This window comes from Anopheles gambiae, chromosome 2 (assembly GCF_943734735.2).
Source record: "Anopheles gambiae chromosome 2, idAnoGambNW_F1_1, whole genome shotgun sequence".
NCBI classification, from domain to species: Eukaryota; Metazoa; Arthropoda; class Insecta; order Diptera; family Culicidae; genus Anopheles; species Anopheles gambiae.
In genome coordinates, this window is record NC_064601.1 from 109,969,878 (window position 1) to 109,996,350 (window position 26,473).

Sequence of the window (26,473 nt, forward strand, 5' to 3'; positions counted from 1 at the left end):
TGGCGTGCGATGTGCGCCAGGCGGCCGATGTGGTGGTGACATTTTGGGAGGATCTTTGGTGCGCGTGCTGTTATTGAAATGAGCGCTTTCGTTAGAGCGCTGGAATGTTGGACCAAACATGCCGGGGTTTGGATTTACAATCTCGTTAGCCGCTAGCCGCTAGCAATGGGATGAACAATGGGGAAGGATGATCGGAGGGGCAAAGATAAATTCATTATCGTACCACAGTGCCGCTGATGTTTTGCTGCGGGCTACAGCCGATGCCTTCGGCGTTTGAAATTGACAAATGAACAGTGTATGTGCGGCATCATTTTGCGGCAAAAACACAGCTGAGCACGTGGCCCGCGTACACAAAGCAAGCTGAAAAAGACGGTTTTAATATGTGCCTAGGAAGATGGTGGGTGATAAGAGAGACAGAGCACTAAAGGAGGCAAATTATGAAAGATGCTCAGCTGGGTTTAACATTGTTGGTGGTATGTTATCAACAACATGGCGTGGTTCCTCTTTCGTCCTTGAAATAGATTAATTTTAATGCTCATTTAAGCCAGCAGGTTGAGAGTTTGTCTTGGTCTATTTAATACTATCTTAAAATAGTTGGATTCGATTTATGAGATTAAAAAGGCTCTTAAAAAGGAATGTTAAAAAGGAATGTTGTTAGGACGTATGGCAATGGACGACTATGCTACATGAAAAAGCACTGAGTAACAAATAATAAATTGGCAAGAATTAAACATTACAAAACTCTCACAAAAACTCCTTCATAGTATAATAAACCTGGATCCATTCGAACGCATTTGATTTGAACGCAGAGCTACCGTGTTATGATGTCACCGGCTTGACGACTATACCACAAGATCAGCTGCCGTTGGAAACGCTGTAAACCCAATAAAAACGAAGTCCAACAAAGCATCCTAGCATTTTAAGGACATTTTCATGCTCATCGGACAAAAAGCACATCAAATACAGTCACAGATATAAAGGCCAGATTAAAAAAAAGTGTAATTAATAACGTTACCATCAAAATGAAGACATTTCGTAATTTTTAATACCTTATTTTTAATGACATTTTGTCTCGAAATATCCCAATAAGCTCATAAACACAAGCTTAACCACTTGTTTACGGTTATAGGACACTCATTTACGGAAAGTTGGACAAAAACACTCTCATTCTGCACCGTTCTAGCAACCTAAACCTGCAGCTCATAAAGCGAGACGGTACCAAAATCCCGACGGGTAAAAGGTGACTGCTATTTACCATTGAACTACCACATTTTAATGGACGAACCACCGCCGAACAGGTACGCGGCCCGCTCACTCTTTATGAATCGTTTCACCTTTGCGCAGTTGAAAAAGTGCAATTAAATTTCACTCCAAATTTGACATCCATTCCACCATTTGAACGTAGCCGAAAACCCAACACAACAAACAAGGGAGCCCTCTCCGTCGCTGTGCTGCGAGATTTTCACGCAATGTTCACACATAATTTTCGGGCAAAAGCACGAGCGCTGTTTGAAAATGGAAGCAGCCAGACGGCCGAAAGCTTTTGAACGATCGGGGCCATAATCATGATCATTACCATACCTAATGACCACACTCGCGGGGCACCCGGGCACGACCCATCAGAGGTTGTAGCACGGGCGCGTACCTAAATCAAAACCATCTATCTGCACTGGCAGCAGCAGGTTCTGTCGATGCGTTGATGATGCCTACCGACCGGAACATCTCGCTTTTTTTTTCTTGTGTCGAGGGTTCATTGCGGGTACGTCCGGAAATGAAAAACAAAAACCCAGTGGTACGTGTTGTACCGTCTGCCGACAAACGCCACATACGCCACGTGCGCGGTATTAAGTGCGTGGAAAATGTGTTTTTTTCCTTCCTTTTATCGTGTCAGTACGGTGTCGCTTATTTTAATTCCGTTCTTTTATGCGGCTACAATCAACACAAACAGGTAGAGGTCGGTGTGCCGTGGGCATTAGAAGAAGCTAAGAAGAGAATGAATTCATCAAACTCAAAACAGGTGCCGACAGTCCTCGCTCGAGGTTCAGGATTTTTCGGTAAACACAAAACAAAACGTGGGTAAAAATTGTGGCTTTAAAGGTCTTTTTTTTATAAATAGCGCTTGCTCTGTATCACGTAACTTAGAACGCGATAGGAAAAGGAAATGAAAACAAAACGAGAACGACCATAATGTGCATCACAATGGCGGTTACGGCGGTTGTAACGTAGTGGAAGTAAATAATCAACTCCACGCGCTGCCAACTGCCATCCTGCCAAGAGGCGCAGGACCCGTTGGCGGTCTGCATTACGTGTGACGCACCAAAGCCCACAAATGAAGCACGGAACTACGCAGCCTGGTCCCCCCATGCACATATTTTTTTCTTTCTCCCTCCTTTTACTTTGACCGGAAAACGTGCTCTAGTCGCTGAAGCGTGAAATAACGCCTCTCCGGTGCCTCTAGGCGTGCCGCCTCGTACTGTAGGTAAATTTCAACGACGTCATCGTCACGTCCTTTTACCACTGGGAAGGAAATCTAAATGAGAAGCAGGGGCTGGGGGTTTGGGGAAGGTACAGCGGAAAAACAACGTTGTTGGGCAGTGGATGGGGGCTGCCAGAACGGGGAAGGGTCATAATTAAGGGAAATTTAATTTATGCTCCAATACATGAAACATTTATCAACGGCTTTTGCTTCGGGAGATCTACCCAGCTCCCTTCCCGCCTGGAGAAAGGGGTAACAGTCTGGGTAGGGTACTGTACATGTGTATGTGACTGGCCTATCCTTAATTTATTTTTTCACGCACTACACATACATCCACCGCACAGAATGCAAAACACACGGCGATGCTAGGTTCTGGGCCGTTGCTTTTTTAGGGAGGCGTTTTCCAATGGAGCAGTTTTACATGCCACCAGGATGGTTTGGTTGGGCAGGTCACAGAAGGGAGTGGGGAAAAAATGCAGACAGAATTTAATAAAACGAACGGTCTCTGCCTCTCTCACTCGCTCGCTCTCTCTTTCTATGAAACGAGGCCTTAGACCGACCCTTCGCTTAACAACTAGCAGGGCGGAAACGTCCGTTATCGTTTGGGAGGCGAAAGGCAATGCTAATGGACAAACTCGCCCATCGCCCATCGGGTGAGTCATCGATGGCGGTGTTTTATGAATGATGGATGACCAGAACAGAGGGAAACCTCACTTCCTAAGGTGTGGTATGTTTCCGAACGCCACCTAACGCTATCAGCAAGGACCTCACCGGTTCGTAGAGTGGTCGGGCGGAAGCGACACAACACTTAATGGCTAAGCTTTGCTGGTTAGTGTATGGTTGTGGTTTCTTCGACCTGGTGACGTTCGCTGATGGGTCAATCGTGTTGAACGAAGCAGGGCTACCGTTACCGCCTACACATTCTTGGTTGGTTTGATCAATTTTCACACACTAAGCAGGGAATCTGTTTGATGTTTGGCACGTTGCTCATATGGTTCGATCGATCGATTGTTCTTTTGAAGAGCTACTAAGTAAATGGTTCTGTTTAAGTGCCATTTTAGTGAGAAGGCAAAAGTAAACGGATTGTAACAAAGTGTCTGGAAATTGCAAATCTACATTGGAGCTCAATTTGCCACTATTTCTTCGATGCTATATATGATTAATAAACAATGTGTAACATTTCTGCTGTTCTCAGAACGAAGCACACAATTCCAACGCCAAACAAATTCCCTCCAAAACCCATAATAAAACACATTTACACTCTTTATCCCCCCCACGCCAGCCCACACACAAAATCTGTGCGGAGGTGTACTACAAAATCGTGCGTCGTTCCCCTGGAAGGACACCTTACAGGTCGTTACACCCACTGTTAGCTCTCTAGCCACCTTAAAATAGCACCACCAGACTGCAAATCCAAACGATAATTTTATTAATCCACACTGGAGAGTCGGGGTGGGAATGCGCGTCATCGTTTTCCAGGGCACACACCTCTCTTAAACACCGTCCGGCTTTGCTTGGTAATACCTTTTTTGGAGCACGAAATTAACTCTCATTTGTCTAGAAGCACCGTTTGAAGTATGGTTGACCCAGGTACGCAGAAACGTCGAGGGGATTGTGGTTCTGTCTTTCTCTCTCGCTGTGCAGAAATGCCATTTCTTGCCAACGTTTGCGACCACACAATCAGCAGGGCCACTTGCCCTACGAGATAGATTCTCATGAACGTAGGATTATGGTAAGGCTATTTCCAGAAGCCTACGCACTCCGTTTTTCGGAAACTAACGCGCCACAGTTGATACATTTTACACCATCTATCTACGACAGTGTGCGTCGTTTTTCATGCCAGCACCGGCTCGTTGATGCTCGGCTGGTGGATTTTCGCCCTTGTTCGCCGGGCTCGGGCATTTTGCTGTGGTTTATTTTCGTAACGAGAAGGATTTTCAACGATGCCACGAGAGGGCGTGAACGTGATAAGTGACTAGAAAGTAAGTAAATGAAATGCCTTGTATTGCCATTTCTCTGGCTGCTACGTCGTGCGGGTTGCATACATTAAGGGAATTTTAGTCACTCTGTGCAAAAGTGAGCATACTCATACAACAAACCACCTAGATGTATGCAATCCGCGTTACATATTCTCATGTTTAACGATTTGGAAATCTGTTTAGGTTATTTTCGAGTAAATGTTACATGTAACGAATCAAACTTGTCTTTTCATGCATCCATTCCTATTGAAGTTGTACACCGTGAGCTCCTCTTCCGTGCAACAGTTTTGAAAAGGGATCCCTTTACACCGAAAGCTTTTCGCAACAACTGCGCTCCAATTTCACACCTTCTACTGGATGCATCGGAAAATGCCTCCCCATCCCGACAAAAGCACACAAAGTATCACAATATAGTAATACTTCCCCCCGCTTCGCAGCCTCTACCCTACTGGTGGGTTGGAAAACCACACCAGTGGAACACGATCTCGGATGCCTTACCATCCCTCATGTTTCCAAACCTCACGTTACACTGGGGCAGCGGAGGGAAGGGTTCTGTAGAACTTTTACTAGCAAAGTGTTATTTTTAGCACCGAAGCGTACCGGGATCCCGGAACAGGCAACACGCTTACAACGGTGGATCACTGTTTCCCGAGCGCGGTTCCATATACGCGCCTTCATCATGCTTACCTTCTTCTTTAATGGGCACGCCAGCACAAATAAGGTAATTCTAAACCTGCCGGCAGCATAGTTTGTTGTTATAATCATAGGCAGCGTGCAAACAAAGGAATCCCGGTTCGCTATCTCTTGATATGCTAAACGGTACAGCGACCAACGGCGAGGTGTAAAGTGGTACACACGATGGTACACACCGTCTCGCCATCTTTCTGCTACAAGGTATGCAGATATGGTATCCTTCGGTAGGTTCGTCCCTGCCCAGGACGAGGCCGTGAGGTCGTGCTTTATGACGAGGTGTATTACCATTTGCTGACTCGTGGTTGTGTCGTTTTTCTTCCCATCGTGCCCGGACGGTGTAGCTAAAAGGGGGGATCCGATTTGTAAGGGTCATGTTTCACTCATACATCCGTATGAATAATTTCTCGCCCGCTCACACACACGCTCTTGGCCATTATTATTTGCCGGGGTGTAAGATTACTTGAAGGTGGCAGCAGTTGCGAATGTGAACAATGTGGCGAAATGAAGGTGAAAAAGTCAGTGCGATAAAGCATCATTATGACGCACCCGATTGCTTTAACCGTACCCCTGTAAGGGACAAGGGAAACGAGAGGGGCAAAAATCCTACCAAACTAAGGTGGTGATGGTTGTGCTTTATCATCGACGAAATTTCTTCACTCGAATAAATTCACCACCGTAGCAGCAGCAGCGGCAGGACCATATTGTTCCGCACGAAATGATAAACTTCCAGTGAGCGGAGAAGATTGGCGGAAATGATCATCAGTCACTTCAATAATGTTCATTTCTCTTTGCTTTTCTACCCCATTTGGCTCCCCCCCCCCCCCCCATTCCCCCTTTTCCCGGGAAGCTGTGAAGTGCAACAGCTCAATTAAGTAGGATGAAAGCGACGGTCCTGAGACCATTTCCCGGAAGAGCAATAAGGAAGGTGTTCAACATTAAGGGTTATTTATTGTGCGTTGGCGTTGCTCCGTTTCAAATGGAAAATGGTTTCTCGGTAGAAAAATTGCTCGTCAGAAGTACCCGTTGGCCGTATTTGTCTTAATGGCCCCCACGCCACAATAAGCCTGCTTGTCTGGGAGGGCAAAAAGAAACGAGTAGAACGCTTTAAGAATAGATCCGTACGCTCGCTTACCTTCTCGTGTCGCATGTTGAGACTGCGCCTGATATCGTCCGCACTCTGGACCGCCTCCTCCTGCAGCTCCCGCACGAGCACTTCCGTCTTTTCCTGGCGCGAGCGGAGCGACTCCAGCTCCAGCTTGGCCGTACCGAAGTCGGCCCGCAGCGTGCTCAGATCCTCCAGCAGCTGGTTGCGGAACTGGGCATCCTTGGAGCCGCCGCCGAACGAACCCTGCAGCTCGGCCAGCTCGGACCGGATCTCGGCTATCGATTGCGAGAGCCACTGCACGGTGAGTCGCTCCTTGCTCGGGGAGTTTGTCTCTCGGAGCTGATTAACGTCGGCTCTGCAAAAAAAAAGAAAAGGAACGGAAAGCATGAAGAAAGGTAGACGAATAAAGCACAATCATTTTTCGGCAACGGCGAGTACCATTTCGTGGAATTAGACCGTTTGGGGTACAATTAAAATTTAACGCAAAGCCCGGGAAAAGGAAACTGTACCAGGAGGGGAAGGAAGGGAGTCGAGTGAGGTGACGGTGCCGGAGTGTTATTAATTATCAAAATGAGACCGAAATGGTTAATATAAGTCGGGGCAATAAGTTGCGAGTCAATTAGGAAGGATTTTGTTCGTTAAGTATCTTATTGCGGTGTTGCTGTGCCGGGTGAAAGTGTTGGGGAAACCCGGATTTCTTGGAAACGCTGCCTGCGGGATGGTAAACAAATTCTAATCTGTTAAAGATTTGTTGAAACTTTTGTTACGAAGGAACCTTTATTGAAGTAGGAATTATTTGATTGCTTTATATTTCAGGCAGCAAACCAATTAGTGAGAGACGCTAAACATGCTTTACAGATTGCAGCACTTTAGGCGCAAACTATACTCGGTTGGCAGTTTTTTCGCCTAGAAGTATGCAATTTGAGCAACAATTTAGTTTACACGCTGCTTAATCAATGCTAGTCACGATTTTTACTTCATTCCATGAACAAATAAATTGTATTAAATTGTTTGTATAAAAGTCTCACGGCTCAAGTGCATTAAATCAAACACCTGTTAGGCTACACATGCCGTTTCCAGGAATGCTGAGCCGTACATGTTCATGCTATTTGTATTGAGCATTTCAGTATTTTTGTTTGTTTGCTGAGTAAATAAAGCAACATAACTTCACGCCACATTTCCCTAGAACTCTCCAGCCGACACAAGGGACACGGCGATAGATACGGCTATCACCATGAAATAATTTCCCTCCAAGGCCACAACCACCCACAACCCTGTTAAATAATCAAAGCTATTCCGAGGCACCAAACTTTGCTCCATCATCATCGTGCTTCGGTGCAAACAAACGAAGAAAAAGCGAGTAAGAACGGGACAACAAAAAACGGCCAAACCCGGCTTATTCATTATCAACGCAATGGCGAACACATTAACGCGCTTTTGGTATTTTTTCCGGCTTTCAAAATAGATGGTACAAAAAAAGAGCTGGAAGAATGCTTCCCCAACCCAGCACGCGCCCACACGCGCGCTTACGTTTGGCTTGTTATCGGGCGGAGGCGAAGAAAAGCATCGGGCGCCTCCTCCGGAGGGGAGAAACCAGTCCACGCGAAACTGGTGGGCTTGAACCACGCGAAAAGAACATTCCGTGAGTGATTTGGTTAAGTTGTACTTTTGCTTTCCCGTTTATTTGGAGAGTTTGAGGAGGGAGTTTTTTTTGTGTATGCGAGCCTGTTGGTTTCGCCATTGAACACGCAGCAAGGCTTAAGTAGTAGCGGTAGGTCACGCAAAAATCGATAAGAGCGTCGAGGAGGAGGTGCACAAATTACAACTACACCTTCGCGCCCAACCTATACCTCGAGCGGTTGTGTTGCTGCTAAACATTCGCGAAGAGCCTGTTGGCTAGTGTGTTCGGACCTTTCGGACCGGGGCGGAATCGATTGTAGTGTGATTAGCAGAAATTCTTTCTTCATTAATTGGCATAAAAAATGCAAATTAAATGACCTGTTCGGATGGGTGATGGAGAAAACACGGCTTTCCCATCTCTCGGGCTTTGTGTTATCGTGCGTGAATCTTCTGTTGCGTAAGTAAGCCATGGGGTACGCTTGTCTGGGTTTGGAAGAACAACTGGTCTGCTGTTTAAAAATAAATAGAGAAAAAAACACATTCTCTTCGTCTGCTGAACGTTCCTTGGGCACGTGGTTGCGTGCCAAAGGTAGATGGCAATGTTTTGCCATTCGCCTGTGATCATGCAAACAGCCAAATTCAATCACCGTTCGTGACCGTGTGGGTGCTCCACAGAAAGAGAGAGAGATAAAAAACGAGCCACTGGGTAGATTTTCCTTCTGTTCTTGTGTGTGTATGTTTTTGCAAAACCAAACAGCGTTTTTTGTTATTATTCTTTCTACGACCCACTACAGAACTTCCCCGCGACCAACCACTTGGTCTGTTCGAAGGACGTGGATTTTGTTCACGGGAAGGTGCAATGCGGCTTGAGAGGGTGGAATGCTTAATGTGTTTAACTTTCCTTCGTGTGTGCATTATGGGAGGCAGAGCGGTAAACCACGAAGCAGTAGAAGAGCTTGCATTGAAACATACCTACCCTACCTCATCGTCTCATGTCAATAAAGGGCAAACATTGCCAGACGGTTCTGTTCCAGAGAGCGGGTTTTCCAAAGAAACCCCAAAAAATCCCAACTCGAATCGTTTGACTTTGTGCTGCACTTCCATTTTGCGAGCGCGTCTGGTTTGTGTTTGTGTGTGTATGTGTGTCTTCTTTTCATAAGCCTATTTTCTTGCCTTTCTCCTCCTCCCCATCGACAACCAAACTACACCACCAGAAAGGGAAAGTTCTTGAGCCTTTTTCTTTGCGCTTGAGCCTTGCAATCAGACACGTGGCGTTGGCCTTTCGAACCTACCGTGTTGTGTTGGTGCAAACCGATACCCTTCAATGTTTCTCACTTTTTTCCCCCTCGCAGACAAGTCTGCGCTGTTGGTCGGGGTTAGTTTTACCAGCCCCTAATGTGTTTATCAAGCCAGGCCTGATTTCTTGGGCGCCTCCGTTTGCGGAAGCCGTACGGGGAGTTTCACACTCCGAACCGAGCAGAACGTCCGGCAGTAGAATGAGGGAGCTGGGGGACAGACATTGAGTAATAAATGAAAGGCTTATTACATGCTACTATTTCCCCCTCTCATCCCTGGCATATCTGTTGGTAAAAGGTCGCAACTAAACAACACAACATCGATACGGTTCAGCTAGGGGGTTGGCCGAATTATTGAGTGTTTGTCGAACGTTGTTGCCCACGCGTCGTATTGGCCCATCGATGTTAACGCTTCGTTTTGAACGGGTGGTCCACCATAATCTTGTCCGGAGTTTTCCAGATGAAAAGAAGCGCTGCTAGGCTTCACCTTCCCAAGCTCCATGAGAGCTTGGAGCCCCAAAAACCCAAACAATTACCTGGATCTTTTACCCGGTCACACGGGACAATCCGTCGCTGCCGTCGCCGCCGCTGAAGGATGATTGGATGTGTTAGCTAAGGTCATGCTTCCCTGAGGTTAAATGGAGTGTGTCCCACTGCTGCTGCTGCTGCTGCCTGCTCTGTCTTTGCACATCCATGAAGCTAATTCGATCATAAAACATCCCCAAAACCAGCGTGTAAGACTGACGAAGCAGCAAAGGTCGCAGGTTGCCAGAAAAGACATTTGCCCCGCTGTACTGTTCGCTGTAAGTGAAGTGGAGAGGGACAAAAACACATAACCCTCCAGCAGCGTGATTCGTCCTACCGAGCCACCCAACCCGCACGCCGAACCAAGACATGATAGGGTGTTTTTCTTCGCCGGTTCTTTACCGGCCCTGCTCTTTGTCGATTGCCGTAGCGTGGTGGCTCACGTGCAAACGTGTTTACGAGAGATATCCTCCCAACGGATGACACGGAGAAGCTGATGGCTTTACGGCTACACAACCGAGAATCGTTTGCTACCGTGTACCGGTGTCCCCAAAACCCGGAACCCCACCCGTTCTGTTCAGCTTACTGGTCCCTCCGGGGCCGGTCTTGGTGCGGTGAGATGCTGCAGCAGACGAAACAGGGGCTATAAAAGCAGTGGCGCACGTATCCCCGGACCCGGACCCGGTCGTGGTACGTGGGACGGTTAGTGTATGTGTGTGTGTGTGTGTGTGTGAGTGTGCGCGTCTGACAAACGATTGACATATTCACCGGGACTAAATTGGCACCGATTGGCACCGGTGCTAAGTGCACGTGCGCCAAGATGAGCTGAGCTGCTTTCACGCATTATACGCAAAACGTAGGTACGGCGGAGCTGTTCGGTACGCCACCGTAGCGCACCGACAGCCCAGAAAATACACACAAAGGCTCAAGATGACGTTAACAGCAGCGCACAGACACACAGGCTCACAGTAACAAGCCCTATACCCTTTCTGTCCAATGTCCTCATATATTTTTATTAAAGTCCCCCAGCGGGTACTGAGCAATGCTATTACTTTTATGCTCTCTCGTTCGGTCCCCGCTATCTTTTGGAGTGTCAGCAGCAGCAGCAGCAGCAGCATTATAGTAGATTGAGAGTACTTTTCCACGCTAGTTTTTACCTTCATGGAACACAAACACACACATACAAAAAGGAAGTTATGAGATGACATTGGTGACCTTTGGTCACCAAGGCGCACCACGGTGGTGCCACCGTACGCATTGAACCGGTGCCAGCCAGTTTCTGGAATTCCTCGTCCGTGGTGCTTCATGTTTGATGAGTTAATTAAAATGCAAAGCATCGACTTTCTGGTAGGGAAGTGAATGAAGCCATTTCTTGACCGGGGGCCGTGGCTCGTGGGAAATAAGAAATTTCGACACACAAACGAATGGTTTCGGAACTGGACACGAACATGTGTCCCACTGCTGGGTTGGATGGACGTTTGTAGTCGTCCAGCACGGGATAAAGCAATCGTTAATAAGTGTGGGCAATTATTGTGGAGGCACTGTAAGTTTTGTCACTATTTAATTATAAGGCTACCACACCAAAAAGTGGTACTTGTTAATGGCTCCATCAAACGAGGTACTATTGAGCTGAGAGAATGCACCAACGAACCTCGAACCGTTGGAAAGAACGTCCTACTGCTCACCAAGGGGCATCGACAAAACCTTGCACTCGAAGTGTCCGAGCGGATCAAAATCGCATTCCTCATTGCCACCAGCCAGCCAGCTACGGGAACGTCACCAACGTCCTAAATCCCATTTTGCCGAGCGTTTCGGGCGCCGAACCGAGCACGCAGTTACTGAAAAGTTAAGCGCTGTATCGTCCACAGCCCAAATCCCGTACCGGGCAACGCTTACGACCTTACGGCTTTCCAGCTCCTATCCGATCCGGCGTACGTGCCGTGTACGTGCGATTTGTTTCGGCCGATCACCGGGGTCACACACACACACACAGCACCGGCAGAAGAAGTCACCATCGTAAACGCTCCACCAGCAATCGATCATTTGCCTCCCGGTGGGGAAACCACTTTTTCCAACCGTGCACGTTGCCGGGGCCATTTCTTGCGACACTTGGCGAAGAAAACGAATGGCAGCAGCAGTAAAATATACCATAAAAAAAGAAGAGAAAAGAAACGTCCTCTCGTACGGGAAAGCCCGTCAAGGTGGCTTAAAACCTCGTTACCCACAGGTTTGCTGCAAGTGGCATTACCGCAGCAAGACAGAACCGTAGCTTCCGGGCGCTCGACGGACTAACAGTTGCCGACTGCCATGTCCTGGAGCACCGGTCCCGAGCAACGTGCAGCAGCAGTCTAGCATGTGTGTGTGTGTGTGTGTGTGTGTGTGTGTGTGTGTGTGATTTTTGTTTCCTCTTTTACTTTTTCTTTTTGTTGGCTGCTGTCGCTTAGCTCCTTCAAAACGCACCATTTCTGTAAGATTGGTCGTTAGAGCTGATTGGCAAAAAGGATCCCGCTGTTGGCCGCTGTTCACTGTTTCTGCCATCCTGCGCTGGTGTTGGCATTGCCGCCGGCGGTTCGAACTTCGGCAAAATGTACAGACACACGGGTTCGGTCCACACAGAAACCGGGTGAAGCATAGCAGTACCCCGACGCTGGCAACACTGCCTCGTTTGGGCACAGAAGAGCGTTGGGCAGCAGGGCTACGACATCGTGCGTTTTTTGCCGTTGTTGCTCCACCTCGTTGGTGGTGAACGTTGTCGAGTCGAGGCTTTACAGTGCAGGCACTGTACACACGAGCCCAAGCCCAATGTGGCTATACGGAATCGAAACACGGTGGCACGTCGTTCGGGATGGCCTCCAGGTAAATGATAAATGTATTCGCATGTCAGCAAGGATTCGGGTTAAAGTAAAGCTCGCCGTGCTTTAACCCCAGTGTCCTGGTGGTTGTTTGGTTGGTTGGTTGGTGCGCAAGGGGGAGAGCGGGTGAAAAAAAAAGAATGTGCTCGATGTGTGCCGTTCGCCAATGGGAATATGGAGGGTATATGTTCGAACGCGCGACACAAACCATGGCTAAAGGATTTAGGTGCCACCGTAAGACCGGGGGCTTGATGGCAATGGCAAACGATTGACGGGCATGGACAATGGACGACTTGTTTGCAGGTGATGGATGGCTATTGAGGCGTACGGCTTTGAGATTTGCGATTGGTTCGCATGCAAATGTCCTGCGTTGAGGGTTGCGTGAGGGGTGAAGTGGCTTTAAAGTTTTTTGTTGTATTTGTACTTTACTGCCTTTGTGTGTTCAGCAAAGAGTGTTTGAACATTTTTAGTGAAAGGTTCTTTTCAAATTACACCTCCAGCTTATATTACGCGTAATTTCAGGCGGTCTTACAGTATCTCCAAAAACAATGCTTTCAAATATTATCGTAATATTTGTACATGTACGTTTCTCCAAACATAAGAGTACGTTTTAACATATAGCTCTTTGATTCAAATCTTGAAATGGGCCGAGCTTCCCATGCTTAGAGCTTGTAGATTTTTTAGTATTATGCATGATACATTTTTTAATGGAATTATACATGGTGAACATGGAAATATGCTTTTTGGCATAACGACCTAACGCATTCTTGCTGGTCTTGTTGGCAGCAGAATATAGTCAGTCTTTGTTATGGGGAATCGATACCTTCCGGCTTTGTAGAAGCCAACGTATGTGTCGAATAGACCACCTGGCTACTTCGGCGGAAGACATGCATTATTCCCTTTAGTTTACAAACAAGCACTATAGTTAAATATAATCGAATTGCAACATTTGAGCAAAACACAAACTAGCTTTTGGAAAGAAAATGTTCTAAAACGTAATACAAATTCAAGCACTCGTATATGAAATCTATTACTTTGAGTCACACCGAATTTTCTGATTACTTCAAAAAATATTTTTTTCTGATATTATTACCAGTTCTACTTAATAAACAAAAAATGAGTGATAGAAATTAAGAACTTGACACAATGGCCTAATTAATTTCAACGTTGATTATTGCCTTAAAACAATAGTTTTGTGTACAATGGTGCTTCTAGAACGATGGTGTGCAAACATCCGTAATCGATCGCAATAGGAAACGGGCGAGAGAAAATGAAACAAATCAAATAATTTAAATAGTTAGAATAGAAAGAGAGCACCTTCTACCCGAGTGTCACCCGACTAGTGCTAAATCGTGTAATACTCCTCTACGTTCAATCGATACACGTTCTCGTGCATGGGGCAGAGACTTTGAGGCCTCCGTTCCATCGCTAGTCCAGCTGAAAGTATCGTCCATGATAGCAGGCTCGATCGTTCTCTCTCTCTCTCTCTTTCCAGGATGACACTGGACAGCTTTGCTCTGTACACCAATATCGAGTGCAATTTAAATACCCCGGCCCCGACATCGTTTGCTTATCGGGAAAGAGCGCTCGTAACTTCTCACCCCGTGCCGATGAATGCCCATCCATATCGGACAGCATGCAATGCAGGCGGGCGATAAGCTTTCGGTACAGTCTGCTCCCGTTGTTTCTTGTTCCATCACCCTGTGCGACCGGCATGCTGGGGAACAACATCCTTTACGCAAGTTGCAAGTTGAAGAACCACTTCTAATGCCGCTGCCGCTGCCATCTATCTATCTATATATATATGCTCAGTGTTCGATTGTACACAAACCGTACGGGAACGAATGGCCCAATGGTCGATAAAATGAATTGATCCGCTTGGTAGGGAGCAATTTGTTTCTAATGGATATAAATGTACCGTCGATTAGCTTTAACCTCCCGACCGTTTTTTTCTCTCTCACTCTCTCACTCTGCTCGCGGCCTCCCAAAAACCCATCCCGGTTTCGTTCGTGTTTCCGTACACTTTGCGAATCTGTGCGGTACGGTGACAATTGAATTGGGACGCAACACGGGAACGCGGAATGGAAAGGTTGGGAACGGGCACAGGGATTACTGTGCCTTGTCGCGCGCAGTAAAAAGTCGTTCATGTTGGAAAAGCAGCCACACAAGAAGTCAACAGCAACAGCATAAAAGCAAAGCAAAGCCCTGGCCAAAGAGAAACGATGACTTTTTTGCCCATTTTTCCACCGAGTCTGGTGCGGTCGAAGACTGACTGTTTGGAAAATACTTTCTCATTAATCAAACCGGAAGGGATCGTAACCTTCATCACGGACTGCCACTACTAAACTGTTTGTGTATGTGCGTGTGTTTGTGTGCTTCCAAGGTTGACTGCTGACTTTGGCCGTTTGTTCGAGAAAACGGGGGGTTTCCCCCCTTCCCGGGAGCGAGGTTTTGGCATGTTCTTGGCAAAAGAGATTAGTGCATGAAATGAGTTGCGAAACCATTAATTAGAAGGCACTGGGAAGGAGCGCACGGAGCAGTACGGGATATGGTGGAATTGGGTGCTGAAGTTGCGGCAGTCCTCTTGCAATGCACAGAAGAAAGGTGGCTCCCGCTGCCGTTTTGTGCTCTTTCACTTGAACCTCTTCTCATTCATCCCCTACAACCAAGCAATTATTATCGACTTTTAATAAAAATCACACAACACGTTCTATGCGCATTTGTACAGAGGTTCACAAAAGCTTTACAAAAGCAACGCGGGCGGTACGTGGCACGGTGGCTTGGAGGGGGCAAAACCGACTGTTTTCGGTTTCGTTTCGGTTACCGGTTGGGTGCGTTTAGCCGGGGTCCTTCATCATTTATCAAAACTCCGAAGTTTATTCGAGTTTGAAGGTTTGGGAAATTGCAATTTTTTTGTTGTTGCTGATATTCTTGTCGAGGGGGAGAGCTTCTGTTCTTGTACACGGGTGCACGGGTGCGTAACGCTTTCCTGCTGCGATCCCGGGGAAACGGGGTAGAATAAATTGATTGATTCGTTATTTGACCGTACACCCATTGTGGGTTTGTTGTGGTGTGTTATGGCAGATTTTTTTTCCTTTCATTTTTTTGTGGCTGGGATTTTGGGGAAGCGAATGAAAAGTTTGAGATGGGATGGGGTTTGCGAAGCGGAAAAATTACGCTTTGAATACATTTCAATGAGCAGGAAATGTAATTTAACTAGACGGGGCTTTGCTGGGGGGTTTATGGAAAGATTAATTGTTAAATGATGATTCTATTGTAAGTTAAGAATAGCGATCAGTTTGCATTGTTTATTTCAGTGTTATTTGCAGAAGATTTCCTTAGAAGGTATTTGTGTTTTGCTTTCAAGAATCAATTTTCAGTCATGCGCTAGAGCTTAAAAGATTTTGGACTTCTAGTGTTTCTTAAAAATAAGATGCTAAAATAATGCAACAGGCTCTCTTTAATGATTTGAACTAGTGATAGATAAAGTTAGCAAACATCCGGAATCGACTACGATCTGACTCCGATAGTTTAGGAACCAACTCCGGAAGGTGGGTCCGACTCCGATTCAGGTCGACTCTGATCGACTCTGGAGGACTCGAAATGACTCCGACTCCGGAAGACTTCGCATAACTTCGGACGACTCCGGAAGACCGATTCCAGATTCCAGAAAAACTCAGGACCATTCCAGATGACCCAAATTCGGGCGGAATTAGTTGTTCCCATTTCGCCGGTATCACAATCGGACTAACAATAGTCGCAGTGGAATCGGAGTCGTGGGCACGCTCCAGATAACACATTTGAACTAATTTGAATTATAAGAATCAAGATGATGAAGTCCCAAGGACGCCAAGGATTGCAGAAGGTACAAAGCTAGAATGTGGAAAAAATCCGTCATAATGTTACGACCGACACGCTGGTGAAAGTGTTGAAGTTATCTGGAGTTGAAGTTTAGCTGTAGTGGAACGACCTCATAGTCATGCATTGTTCGAAATTCGTTTTTCATCTTGATTGAATTCAAAACATTTTGGCAATTGTGATGTTCTTAGAACTAACACAGCATACGCTTTGAACCCCTTGCCTCCTCACAGGGTTTCTTGCATGTATTAAGGAAAAGGTGATTGGTTTACATACTTTTTGGATTCGTCCCGCGATTTATTGAGATTCAAGGTTGAGATTCAAACACAAACCTAACGCTACACGTACCACCGCATCTACTGGCAGCACTATTCAGCCCGTAGCTCGATTATAATTCCAGTCGTTGTTTTAATCGTCAAATTAGCGCTCAACACGCAACTTCTGGAAGACAGCTGCACCAGCGTTCCCCTGCAAGATTTATTCATCGCTTAAATTATTACGACACTTTAGCAACAGTTAAGTCAGGAAATTCAAAAACTCACATAAAATTTAATTGTTATTAACTATTGCACAACTTTCTTTTCGTGTTGTTTTTGTTTTTTTATGATGCTCTTGCTGCCAAGACCCGATTGTGGTACATTCCAATCCATTTTATGGCTCATCAGTACACTCCCCTTCCGGTTTCCGAGCAATCCTTCTCCCTTGCCATAGCAAAAGTGTTTCCGTTTCCTGATTCAGTTTCAGTCACTGGTGGATTATCTGCCATCTTACTCTTCCCACTGTTAACCGCCACTGCAACCACTGCCAGAAACTTTGGCAGTGGTTTTGGAAAGCGAAACGAAACTTTCACGCTCATCCAACTCATGCCCGTTCGGGGCGGGCCCGTCCTTCAGCCTGCCGGCTGCAGTACGGAAGCGATTACTAATTAAAGTTTTCCTGTGCTCCTTTAATTTTCCTCCGCTATCACCCAGCGCAGAAGTGCATCTTTTTGCTTCGAACTTTGCTTGAAAACCCCTTTTGTCTATCCCTCCCAATCCGGTGTATATGTGGGGCATATGTGAGTATTTTAAACCGCAAACCACAGCCCACTCTGTCTTTCTCTCTCTCTCACTCCATCTGCTTACCTCAGCTGATCCAGCTCCTCGCGTATCTGGGCGTCCGTAATTTCGGCCGCGTTCTTGCGCACGTACTTTTTCAGGCCGTTCTCGAGCATCTTGTAGTCCTCGCGGCGCTGGTAGGTGAGCGCATTCAGCTGCTTCGACAGCAGCCGCACCTGATCCTCGAGCGTGAGCGCATCGAACCGTTCGCTGTCGGCGTCGGGAAGGACGCCGGTGAGGACGCCACCCGGTAGCGCACTGTCGGTCGGACGCGTTGGTAAGTTCACGTTGGACGCTTTATTAATGTTACTGCTGCTGCTGCTGCTGCTGCTACCACTGCTCGACACGCCCCCAGACACTGCACCGTTCAGGGCAGTGGAATGGCAGAACGGTACCGCTGCTAATCCAAGGATAATCACTACCGACACGAATGAATTCACCATCTTGTGTGCTTTGGGAAGCATGTTTTCCATTCGCAACTCTCACCGTGTGAGATGTAAAGATAAAGTGGCAGGTAAAGGTTAAGAGAAGGAATGCTTCTTCTTTCACACACCCACACACACTTGTTGTACGTTTGAATGCGGCGTTAAATTTGTTGCATATATCCGGGCGCAGCACTTATTGCGGAAGAAAAACACTATCCCACATACGAAACGCGATTACATACACACACAAGCGTACACACACAACACATAGGACACTCACAACACCACCACCAACAACAACGAAAGGATGCCCCACAAATACGTTGTTTACTTTGATCCGTGAGCGTGCAAAAGGGAGGATGCGTTTCCTTGCTTTGAAGCGTTATTACTTGCGCTTCGTTCCGGTTTCTTTATCCTTTTGCTTGCGCAAAAAGCAGCGCAACGCGAACCACGGCGAAGAATTAAGCAACGAAAAAAGCAATCACCCACACACACACACACACTCGGTCTGCAATGCAACTGCAACCTGTTAAAGCTTCGTTCACTGCTATTTATCTTTTTTTTTTTCTCTTGCTTTCTTGCTCACTCACTCGCTCACTCTCGCCGTCACAGCAGGCGAACCAGCAAAGATACGAAAATGGCAACGAAAAACCGGCACCGATCACGGTTGCACACGTACATAGCAGCGTACCGCACACACACACTTACACTCGTGCTGCAATATGCAAACACTCACACGTACACTGCACTGCACAACGGGCCCGTCAGCTCGTACGTTACAGCGCGGAGTGAAAGCTTTTCACCCGTTCGATCGAACGCCTTTGCATTCCGCGGTGTAGCTGCGTAAAATGGACGTAAGTTCGATGGGGAATTGGTTCAGTTGAACTGCACACTTCGCACACGATTACGAATTACCAGCACTGAACAAAAAATAAACTGTAAAAAGTAAGGAGAGAAAAGAAAAAACGTGAATAGGGATGATGCGTTTGATTGGTGAGTAAATTGTGAATTAGTGCACCTAACGGCTGCGCAAACCCAAATGCTAGCTAATGCTAGTAACGGGAACGAGGAAAGTCACCCCCATCTTTCGCTTTCATTTGATTGCCTCCAAACATTTACACATAAAACGATCCGTTGATGAGTTCACACCTTCTGCAAAAAAATACTCTTTGGAACGGTTGCATACATTTATGATGAAACAGAATGAGCGTCGCTGCACGTAACACGTTGCAAATAAACACACCGTGTGCTACTCCTGTACGGTGAACAACCGTTGAGGGACGTCGCTAGAAGAGGTTAGTTAATTTATATTATCTTTTACATACACCGGGCTCGTCTGTTGCCACCTACTAAACCGTACAGCGCCGTTTACAATTACGTGCCCCCTCATGATGGAAACGAAGCAAAATTAGTCTTCGTGTACTACCAGAACAAAAGAAAAAAAAAAAGCTTCATTTGCGTACTCCCTCTCCGCAGCTTGAAACGTGAACGTGGTGTGGTTCGGGAGATTGTGTTGTGAGCTTAAAATAATAATACCGACTTTTCCACAGCGCTCGCAGGTTGTTTCGACTGTTTGTTCTAGTGTTTCTTGGAAAACCACTCCATAAAAATGGAAAGGAGTGGGGGTGTGAAGTTGAAAGCTCACCTCAAACCCACACACATGGCGGACACACACGCACACACACCCTATAGGGCACGTGCAGACACATCACAAAAGGCATTTGAGAGTGTTTTTTGTTTGTTAGGTTGTTGCTCCTCTTCAAATTACGGTGTATTACGGTAAAGAGCAATTCTCAGCTAAAACACACACACCCTCCATTAACCACCTCCAATAACAGGCTCAAATTTGGCAGCCTGTTTTAACGTAGTGGTGTTTTTTTGTTTGTTTTGGTTTTATTTTGCCAATCGTTGAGCTTTTTCAAACCTGCCATTTGCTGTCGAACTTCACAGTCACATTTAAATTGGAGGATACACTAAAAAAGCAACAAAAAAACAACAACAAACGACACAGACATTGAGCATTGGAAAATTCAACAAAAAAAAAAAAACACACACACACACACACACACAGGCGCAGTGGATGATAAATTTTCAATTAGCATCGGTGAAACATTTGTTAGTTTATTTTGGTCGCCACATGGATGCGTTATTTTCCATTCACATTCGGTGCTTTTTCCACGAGTTGTTTTGTTCTTCTTTTGGGCCGCTGCTCGGCCGTGCTCGATGTCAACACTTTTCCCATTTGAATAGTCACAAAAAATCAAAATAAAAAACGACCAGTCTGCGTGCGGTTCGGGTCGAAAAATTGTTATTCCAATGATCGGTGTGGTTTTTCGCGTTGATAAAGTTCGGCGATGAAAAGGCCCCCGTTTGCAGCGACGGTGCATACAGCAGGGACAAGAATAACAATGCGTTTGTGCTTTGATTTGGTTGTGGGTGAAGAAAAAATACACCAAAAACGGTTCGAATTGTATCGTGATGTTTTGGAAGAGCAATCAAATGAGCGTGTGTGTGTGGTTTTTTGAATGGCGGGTATTATTTTAAACAATTATGATAGTACATGTTTGGACGTATGTTATTTTTATGAGAAGTGTCTTTAATGGTTTTAAATGATGCCTGATTGATCATTTCATTTGGAATAATAAGTATCAATATTTTAAAAAAAAAAGAATAGCCTTGTGGAGTTGGAGTTGAATGAACCATTAAAACAGTCATCTGTACCAAGCATATTAATGCACTTCTTGAATGCATGGAATATTCATTACATGCTTAATTTTGTGTCCACATTCTTCACCGATGCTCCATTAACAGAGTTCCAAATCTAAGAGATTAATCCAACTCTCGCCAGTGCACTATTCTTCGCTCGTCTGGCAAACTTTTTGTTTATTTACACCGATTTTCTTCACTACTTTCCAACGGTCCACTGCACTGCAACACGCTGTCTTTTCCTCGACCCTTTGCCATTCATTCACAAGCATGCAACGAAAAGCCTCCGGTCTCTTCTCCGTACGACATAACTTTATCCTTCTTCGGCTCTCTGGAGCGGTACACTGCGCACTTGTAGTTACCGAAACTTGATTGATAAATATTTAATTCTACCCCGAAAACCATACGGAAACACTTTTATCATCCTTTGCTTCGGACGTTGAACCTGCTGCTCAAGCTCATGGTGCGGTGGAAGGTACATCCTTTTTCATTAAACTTGAACCGGTTTTTGCTGCCAATGTGCTGGTTTGTACGTTTCGTTTGGTGTGTACAGTTTTTAAGCGTTAAGCTCATTGTTAACGGCAGCGAAAAAGGGGAAAAGCGGGATAAAAGCGCAGCACACGAAAAATGGAGCAACGGAAACCAGCACCGTTTGCCGTTATCAGTGCAGCTGCAAAACTTTCCTTTCACACGACACTTTTGAATGCAAACACACACACAAAGACACTCGAACAGGTCGAGAAAAGGATGGCTTCGAAAAACAAACCCCCAAATACTCTCCCAACTAGTCACGACCGTGAGAGATTTTCGTTGTTAGTAGTTGTTTATGCAAATAAAGCATTTCTCTTCCTTAACTTTAATACCTTTTTTGAAAATCTCCAACACTTCACACTATAGCAACACTATTTATGGCGATTGTTTTGTAAAGTTTTAATCCATTTTCGCTTTGTCTCTTATTCACTCACAAAAAATACACACGTTTGCACTCTGGATTGCCGCGGTTACGTTTTGCAGCCAGGCGTACGAATGATCCTACAGGCTACTGACGGGTGCACGCTTTGCAGGACGACCCTTTTGCGACGACCGGAGACGTCCGCTCGGTACGAGAGATGCTTTCTGTTTGGTTCATTTGCCGCCACGATCGGTTGTTTTTCTTCGCGCGAATCAACCCCTAGCGAGCGGGAACGAACGCTCGGCTGGTGCTGGTGTACAGGTGCGCGCGTGAGAGAACCATCGCATGTACGCACTTCATTCGCCGTGCCGGCAGTTCATTAATGCTCCTTGGCAGGGTTCGTCGCTTTTTTGTCGGTACATAAATTGAAAATCAGCAATCAAAAATTAATTTAAACAAAACAATAAAATTTTACAAATAAAATAAAACATCACCAAAATTACTTTTACATTGAAATTAATGAATTGACGTGTCATTATATTCTTACTTACTTACTTATCCGGCGCTACAACCGCTTTGCGTTCTTGGCCTGCCTCAGTAGTGTCCGAAACCGTCATTAAATTCACAATTAGATAATTGTCGTTGTTTCCATCATGGTTTTGTTGCTTTTTTTAATTCAAAAAATAATGTAGGTCAATTGGCGTCATTCACGTCTCTAAATCAACTACTACATAATTCCAAATATCTACGTTTTTTAAGCAACTTCTTCTTGTTGTTAACGTATTCAAGTGAACCTCGGTTGACTCAAAGTTGTGCTTGAAATTATGGTAGAACATGGAGACTCGCGTAACTCGGATGGACTTCTGGAGACATTCGCGTAACTCGGATTTCCGAATAAGTCAAATATCACGTTTTACAGCCAAAATATGCTTGGTTAAAATGATTTTTGATTGAATTTAGTTCATTGATGAAATTTATTACTTATTTGATTCAGTTGGTGCAGAAAATTCGGTAATATCTGCCTTTTTTTAGTGATTTTAAACTTTTCAATAAAAATGCAAATTATTTTTCATTTCACAATTGATGGAGAACCGTCCCCTGTACAAAAGTTGATTATCTGGCTTTAAGCTACTAATAAAGTCGCGAAATCCAGTTTAGGCATCCATGACCGGATAAATCGAAAATCCACAAAAATAAGAAGTGTGTTTAGGTAACATTTTTGATGATACTAAGATCACGTGAAAAACAGATGTTTAATGTTGTCAATATGTCGCTCGTAATGTGTCTATTAGGTTGTTTTCAGATGAATTTGTATTCAGAAACCTTCAGTGACATGTATTAGCATTTAATATTACATGTTTTGTTTTTAAACGCAGTTTATGTTCTTTTGATTTAGATCAACTAAACAAACAACGGGTCGGTCCCGAAGTACAGTCGTCAACTCGTACAACTTAATAACATGTCCGTCAAAGGTTTAAACCACTTATGTATATGTAAAGTATCGATCCGGTAAAGCCGGTCATGACGATCCGCGTATGATGTTACGTCAAATAAAAGTAGACGAATCTAGCAAATTGTGAATATCTGGAATCTAGTCCAATGCATCAGCAATTATGAGCAACTAATAAAATATAGTTGATGTATTAATCAAATAAATTTTAAACATTTCAACCCAAGAACAAACAAAGATTAACCCAAGAATACGCATTGGATGCAAACCCTGTAAAGGATGCTCTTCGTTACCGTGCACCAGACCAGAAATGAACCATACCATGCAGAGAGCGAGCACACCAAAGCGAGAGAATAAGAGCGAACGCGTCTGCGATACTGCTTCGAATGAACACCGTTCGTGGCGATGTATGCGATGTTTTTACCAAAAGCACGTGGCAGCGAATGGTTTATGCTCTTCAGGGGAAAACAGACATGCATGCAGTTTTTTTGTTTGCTTTTTGCTTCGGGCAACAACAGGCTACGTAAGAACTCGGCATTAATTATGACAAAGTATGAAAGCACAAAAAATAATGTATTCCGATATAACACGATTACACGACTGTATGTTCTTTATATCTGTATAAAAATGAAGTTTTTAAATAATTTATTCTTTTTCTTCTCTGAAATTAAAAAAATGACAATAATTTTTTTAGATTGACGTCTTATCATCTTCCGGTGAAAAGCAAAACAGACAGCGAGATTACAAACCCCCCTTACAAAGCTTCATTCCCAATGCATTTTCCCGCGTGAGCGGTGCACCAGCGGAGCAGAGTTCATCCCCTTTATTCCATGTGACTGCATCAGAAACTGTGACTGCCACTGCACTTTGCAACGGATGAAAATTCTCTCGACACGTCACCAAAGGTTTTCAGTACGTTACGCTCTATTCTGGCGGAAATTCCCGCAACACCTCGGTGGACCATAATCCGGAAGCCGGAACTTACGCATGTACGATTTTCTCAGCAAAGCCAAAACAAAGTTACTAGTCTAGGCCGGCAAAGTAAGGACTCATTTTGAATCACCTTTGCCACATGGGAAGGATCCTCCTCGCTTTTTTTTTGTTTTTGGCTTTGCTACGTGATGGATGAATTGTTAAAAGTTTTTCTTAGCGATGCCTGCGGGCTGCTGCCTGTGACGCATCCTCGCTTTTTAGGACTGTCCCACTGCGAGTAAAGCTTTAGGAAAGGTTGCTGCTTGAGCTGGTCGGCACAATGCGCTGGATGCAGTGTGCTGTGTTTTCATGCGTACAATTAAAACGGGCTTGGCTTGGAGGAGGCTTTCCCGGAGGACAAGCAAGGACTTTACCCCTGTATCCTCTCCCGCAACGGTGCGTTCTGTTACCGTCGATTAATTTACAGCACGTTTCTCCGGCTTGAAGTTCACCCTTCAGTCTGTCACACAGAACCGTGCAGCTTTTTGCTTTGAACGAAACGTGCCACAAACGTGAAGACTGAAGTTAAGAGAGGGTGTGCACGCGTGTGTGTGTGTGTTGGATTAAACCCGGTCCTAGCAGGTGGCAGTATGGCGATGTAAAACCAAACGCTGAGATGGCCCCGGAGGCTATGGCGGAGCCCTGTCTGGAGCAGGCTCCAGACCTGTGTCGGAAACCCTTATCAAGTGTAAATTGAAAGGAGAACACGAAAACGAACCCAGGTTGACACACGCACACACACACATACACATAAAACACATTCTGAAGGATATACTTCGTGTCCTGTAGAATGCAAAAAACGAGAGACAAAGAGGGAGACACACCAAGAAGAAAAAAACACATCGGAGATGTACTTGTTGTTTTAAGTCCCCTTTCCGTACGCCGGTTGTGGCTTCTGGCTCACGGCCTCCCGACCGTAGGGGGGGGCAAAGTGAACCGGATGGCACACGTGATAAACGGAGCTCGCGGCAGTTGCTCGTAAGCCGTCTGGCTACGAGGGGCCACAAATAAGCGAACGGAAATGGAGGGAACGGCTCCAGACGGATCAGACAGAGTGCAATGAATTAGTTTGTTCAAGGGCAAACAGTGGAGCAAAAACGCCCCTCGTCTCGGCACACCGGTAAGGATCTGTTTTGCAACTCTTCTGTTTTTTTTCGTTTTCGCTGGTGATGCTTCACTAAGGTCTTTACATTCCCCATGGTGTTAATTTGTATGTGTATGAAATGCAACTGGATCGAGGGTTGAAAGGGGTGAAAGGAGCCACATTACTTTTCTTTTTTTCTCCTTGCCCACTAATTATTATACCTTCGTTAGGGGAGATAGAGACTTCTTCCATCGCGTTTTCAAGGCGAGTCATGCTAAAAGTGTTATTTTAATGAGCTGCTGCTGGAGCGCAATGTGGACGAGTGTCATGAAGGTTACGATACGAATGCGTGGCGCCGCAAGGATGTAATGCATTAGCCTGCACAAAGCATGCATCGTGAGCAGGGAAATGCAATTTTTATTCGTCTTTCGATTTCCGGTTTCCCCCCCCCCCCCGCAGATAGGAACAGCTACGCCTGCACATATGCTTGATGTGTTGTGTGTTGTCTAAGCTTCTGGGATCCCGTTTCTTGTAGGCGCTTATTCCAACCCTTATTTGCCAACCGGATGCATCGCATTTGTTTCAAACGCGATCCGCGTTTTTGTTTTTTCCCTTTTGGCGGGAAGGATTCGACTGCGCGTACCTTTTTATTTCCACGGCCACGCAGCATATGGCCTTCTGCAAGATGTGTTTTTTTTTCGGTGCACAAAAACGACGCCCGCGGTTTGGGCCCTTCCCCCAGAAGGTGTATTCTAATTTGCAAAGCGCAAAGCAAAACAGCACAAAAGCAGCCAGCATGTCGGCTTCCGAAACGGTTGCCGGCGTTGGTTTGCCAGTGTCCCCGAGGACAATGGGATCTGGCAGCCTTCCGAATTTCCGGCTGCACAGTTGGCTGCAATTCCACAACAGATACACTTTTTGAGCGGCACTCACAGCATTTGGTAATGTTGTGCGGAGTACGGTCCCGAGTCTAATTCGGCGTATAATTTTAATCATTCTTTTCAAAAGGGCGAACATGAAGGACCTGTAAAGGAAGGGCAAAACGGATGGCGAGATAAGTATGCACAGCAATAGGACAGGTGGGAAGCACAGGTAAAAGGAAATCGGATCTTTGCTGTAAAGATACTCCTCCGGTGAATGCGTTTGCCACGCGACCCGAGCCCTTTGAGGTTGTGCCGGCGTGCCGGGGGGAGGTGCAGGCAGAGGTCCTTAAAGCTGGGCTGGGTGACTGGTAAATATACTTGTACCGCTTCGTTTTGCACCTTTCACCAAAGCGGGGTGTTTTGGTATCATAATTCAGTCGACTGTCAATTAGTTATTAGGGTTTCCAATTTTTGCAATGGTAAAAATTTTTGACACATGGAACAATCCGGTTTCGTAGAAAACACACTTCAGAAATTAAAAATAATGTAATTACTTCAAGCGTTTTGCATGCTTTTTACAC

At 45.6% G+C, this 26,473-nt stretch overlaps 1 protein-coding gene across 1 annotated transcript in view; it reads right to left on the minus strand.

The window, feature by feature from the left end:
• LOC3290292 (protein scabrous) overlaps positions 1-21,773 on the minus strand; it is a 64,196-nt gene extending 42,423 nt beyond the window's left edge. The window contains exons 1-3 of the mRNA XM_061644384.1: positions 21,495-21,773; positions 17,528-18,861; positions 6,281-6,608 (exon numbers count right to left, since the gene is read on the minus strand). Of these exons, the coding sequence (XP_061500368.1) occupies positions 6,281-6,608; positions 17,528-17,973 (774 nt within the window). The 5' untranslated portion in view covers positions 17,974-18,861; positions 21,495-21,773. The remainder of the gene's footprint in view (positions 1-6,280; positions 6,609-17,527; positions 18,862-21,494) is intronic.
• Between the last annotated feature and the right edge of the window lie 4,700 nt (positions 21,774-26,473).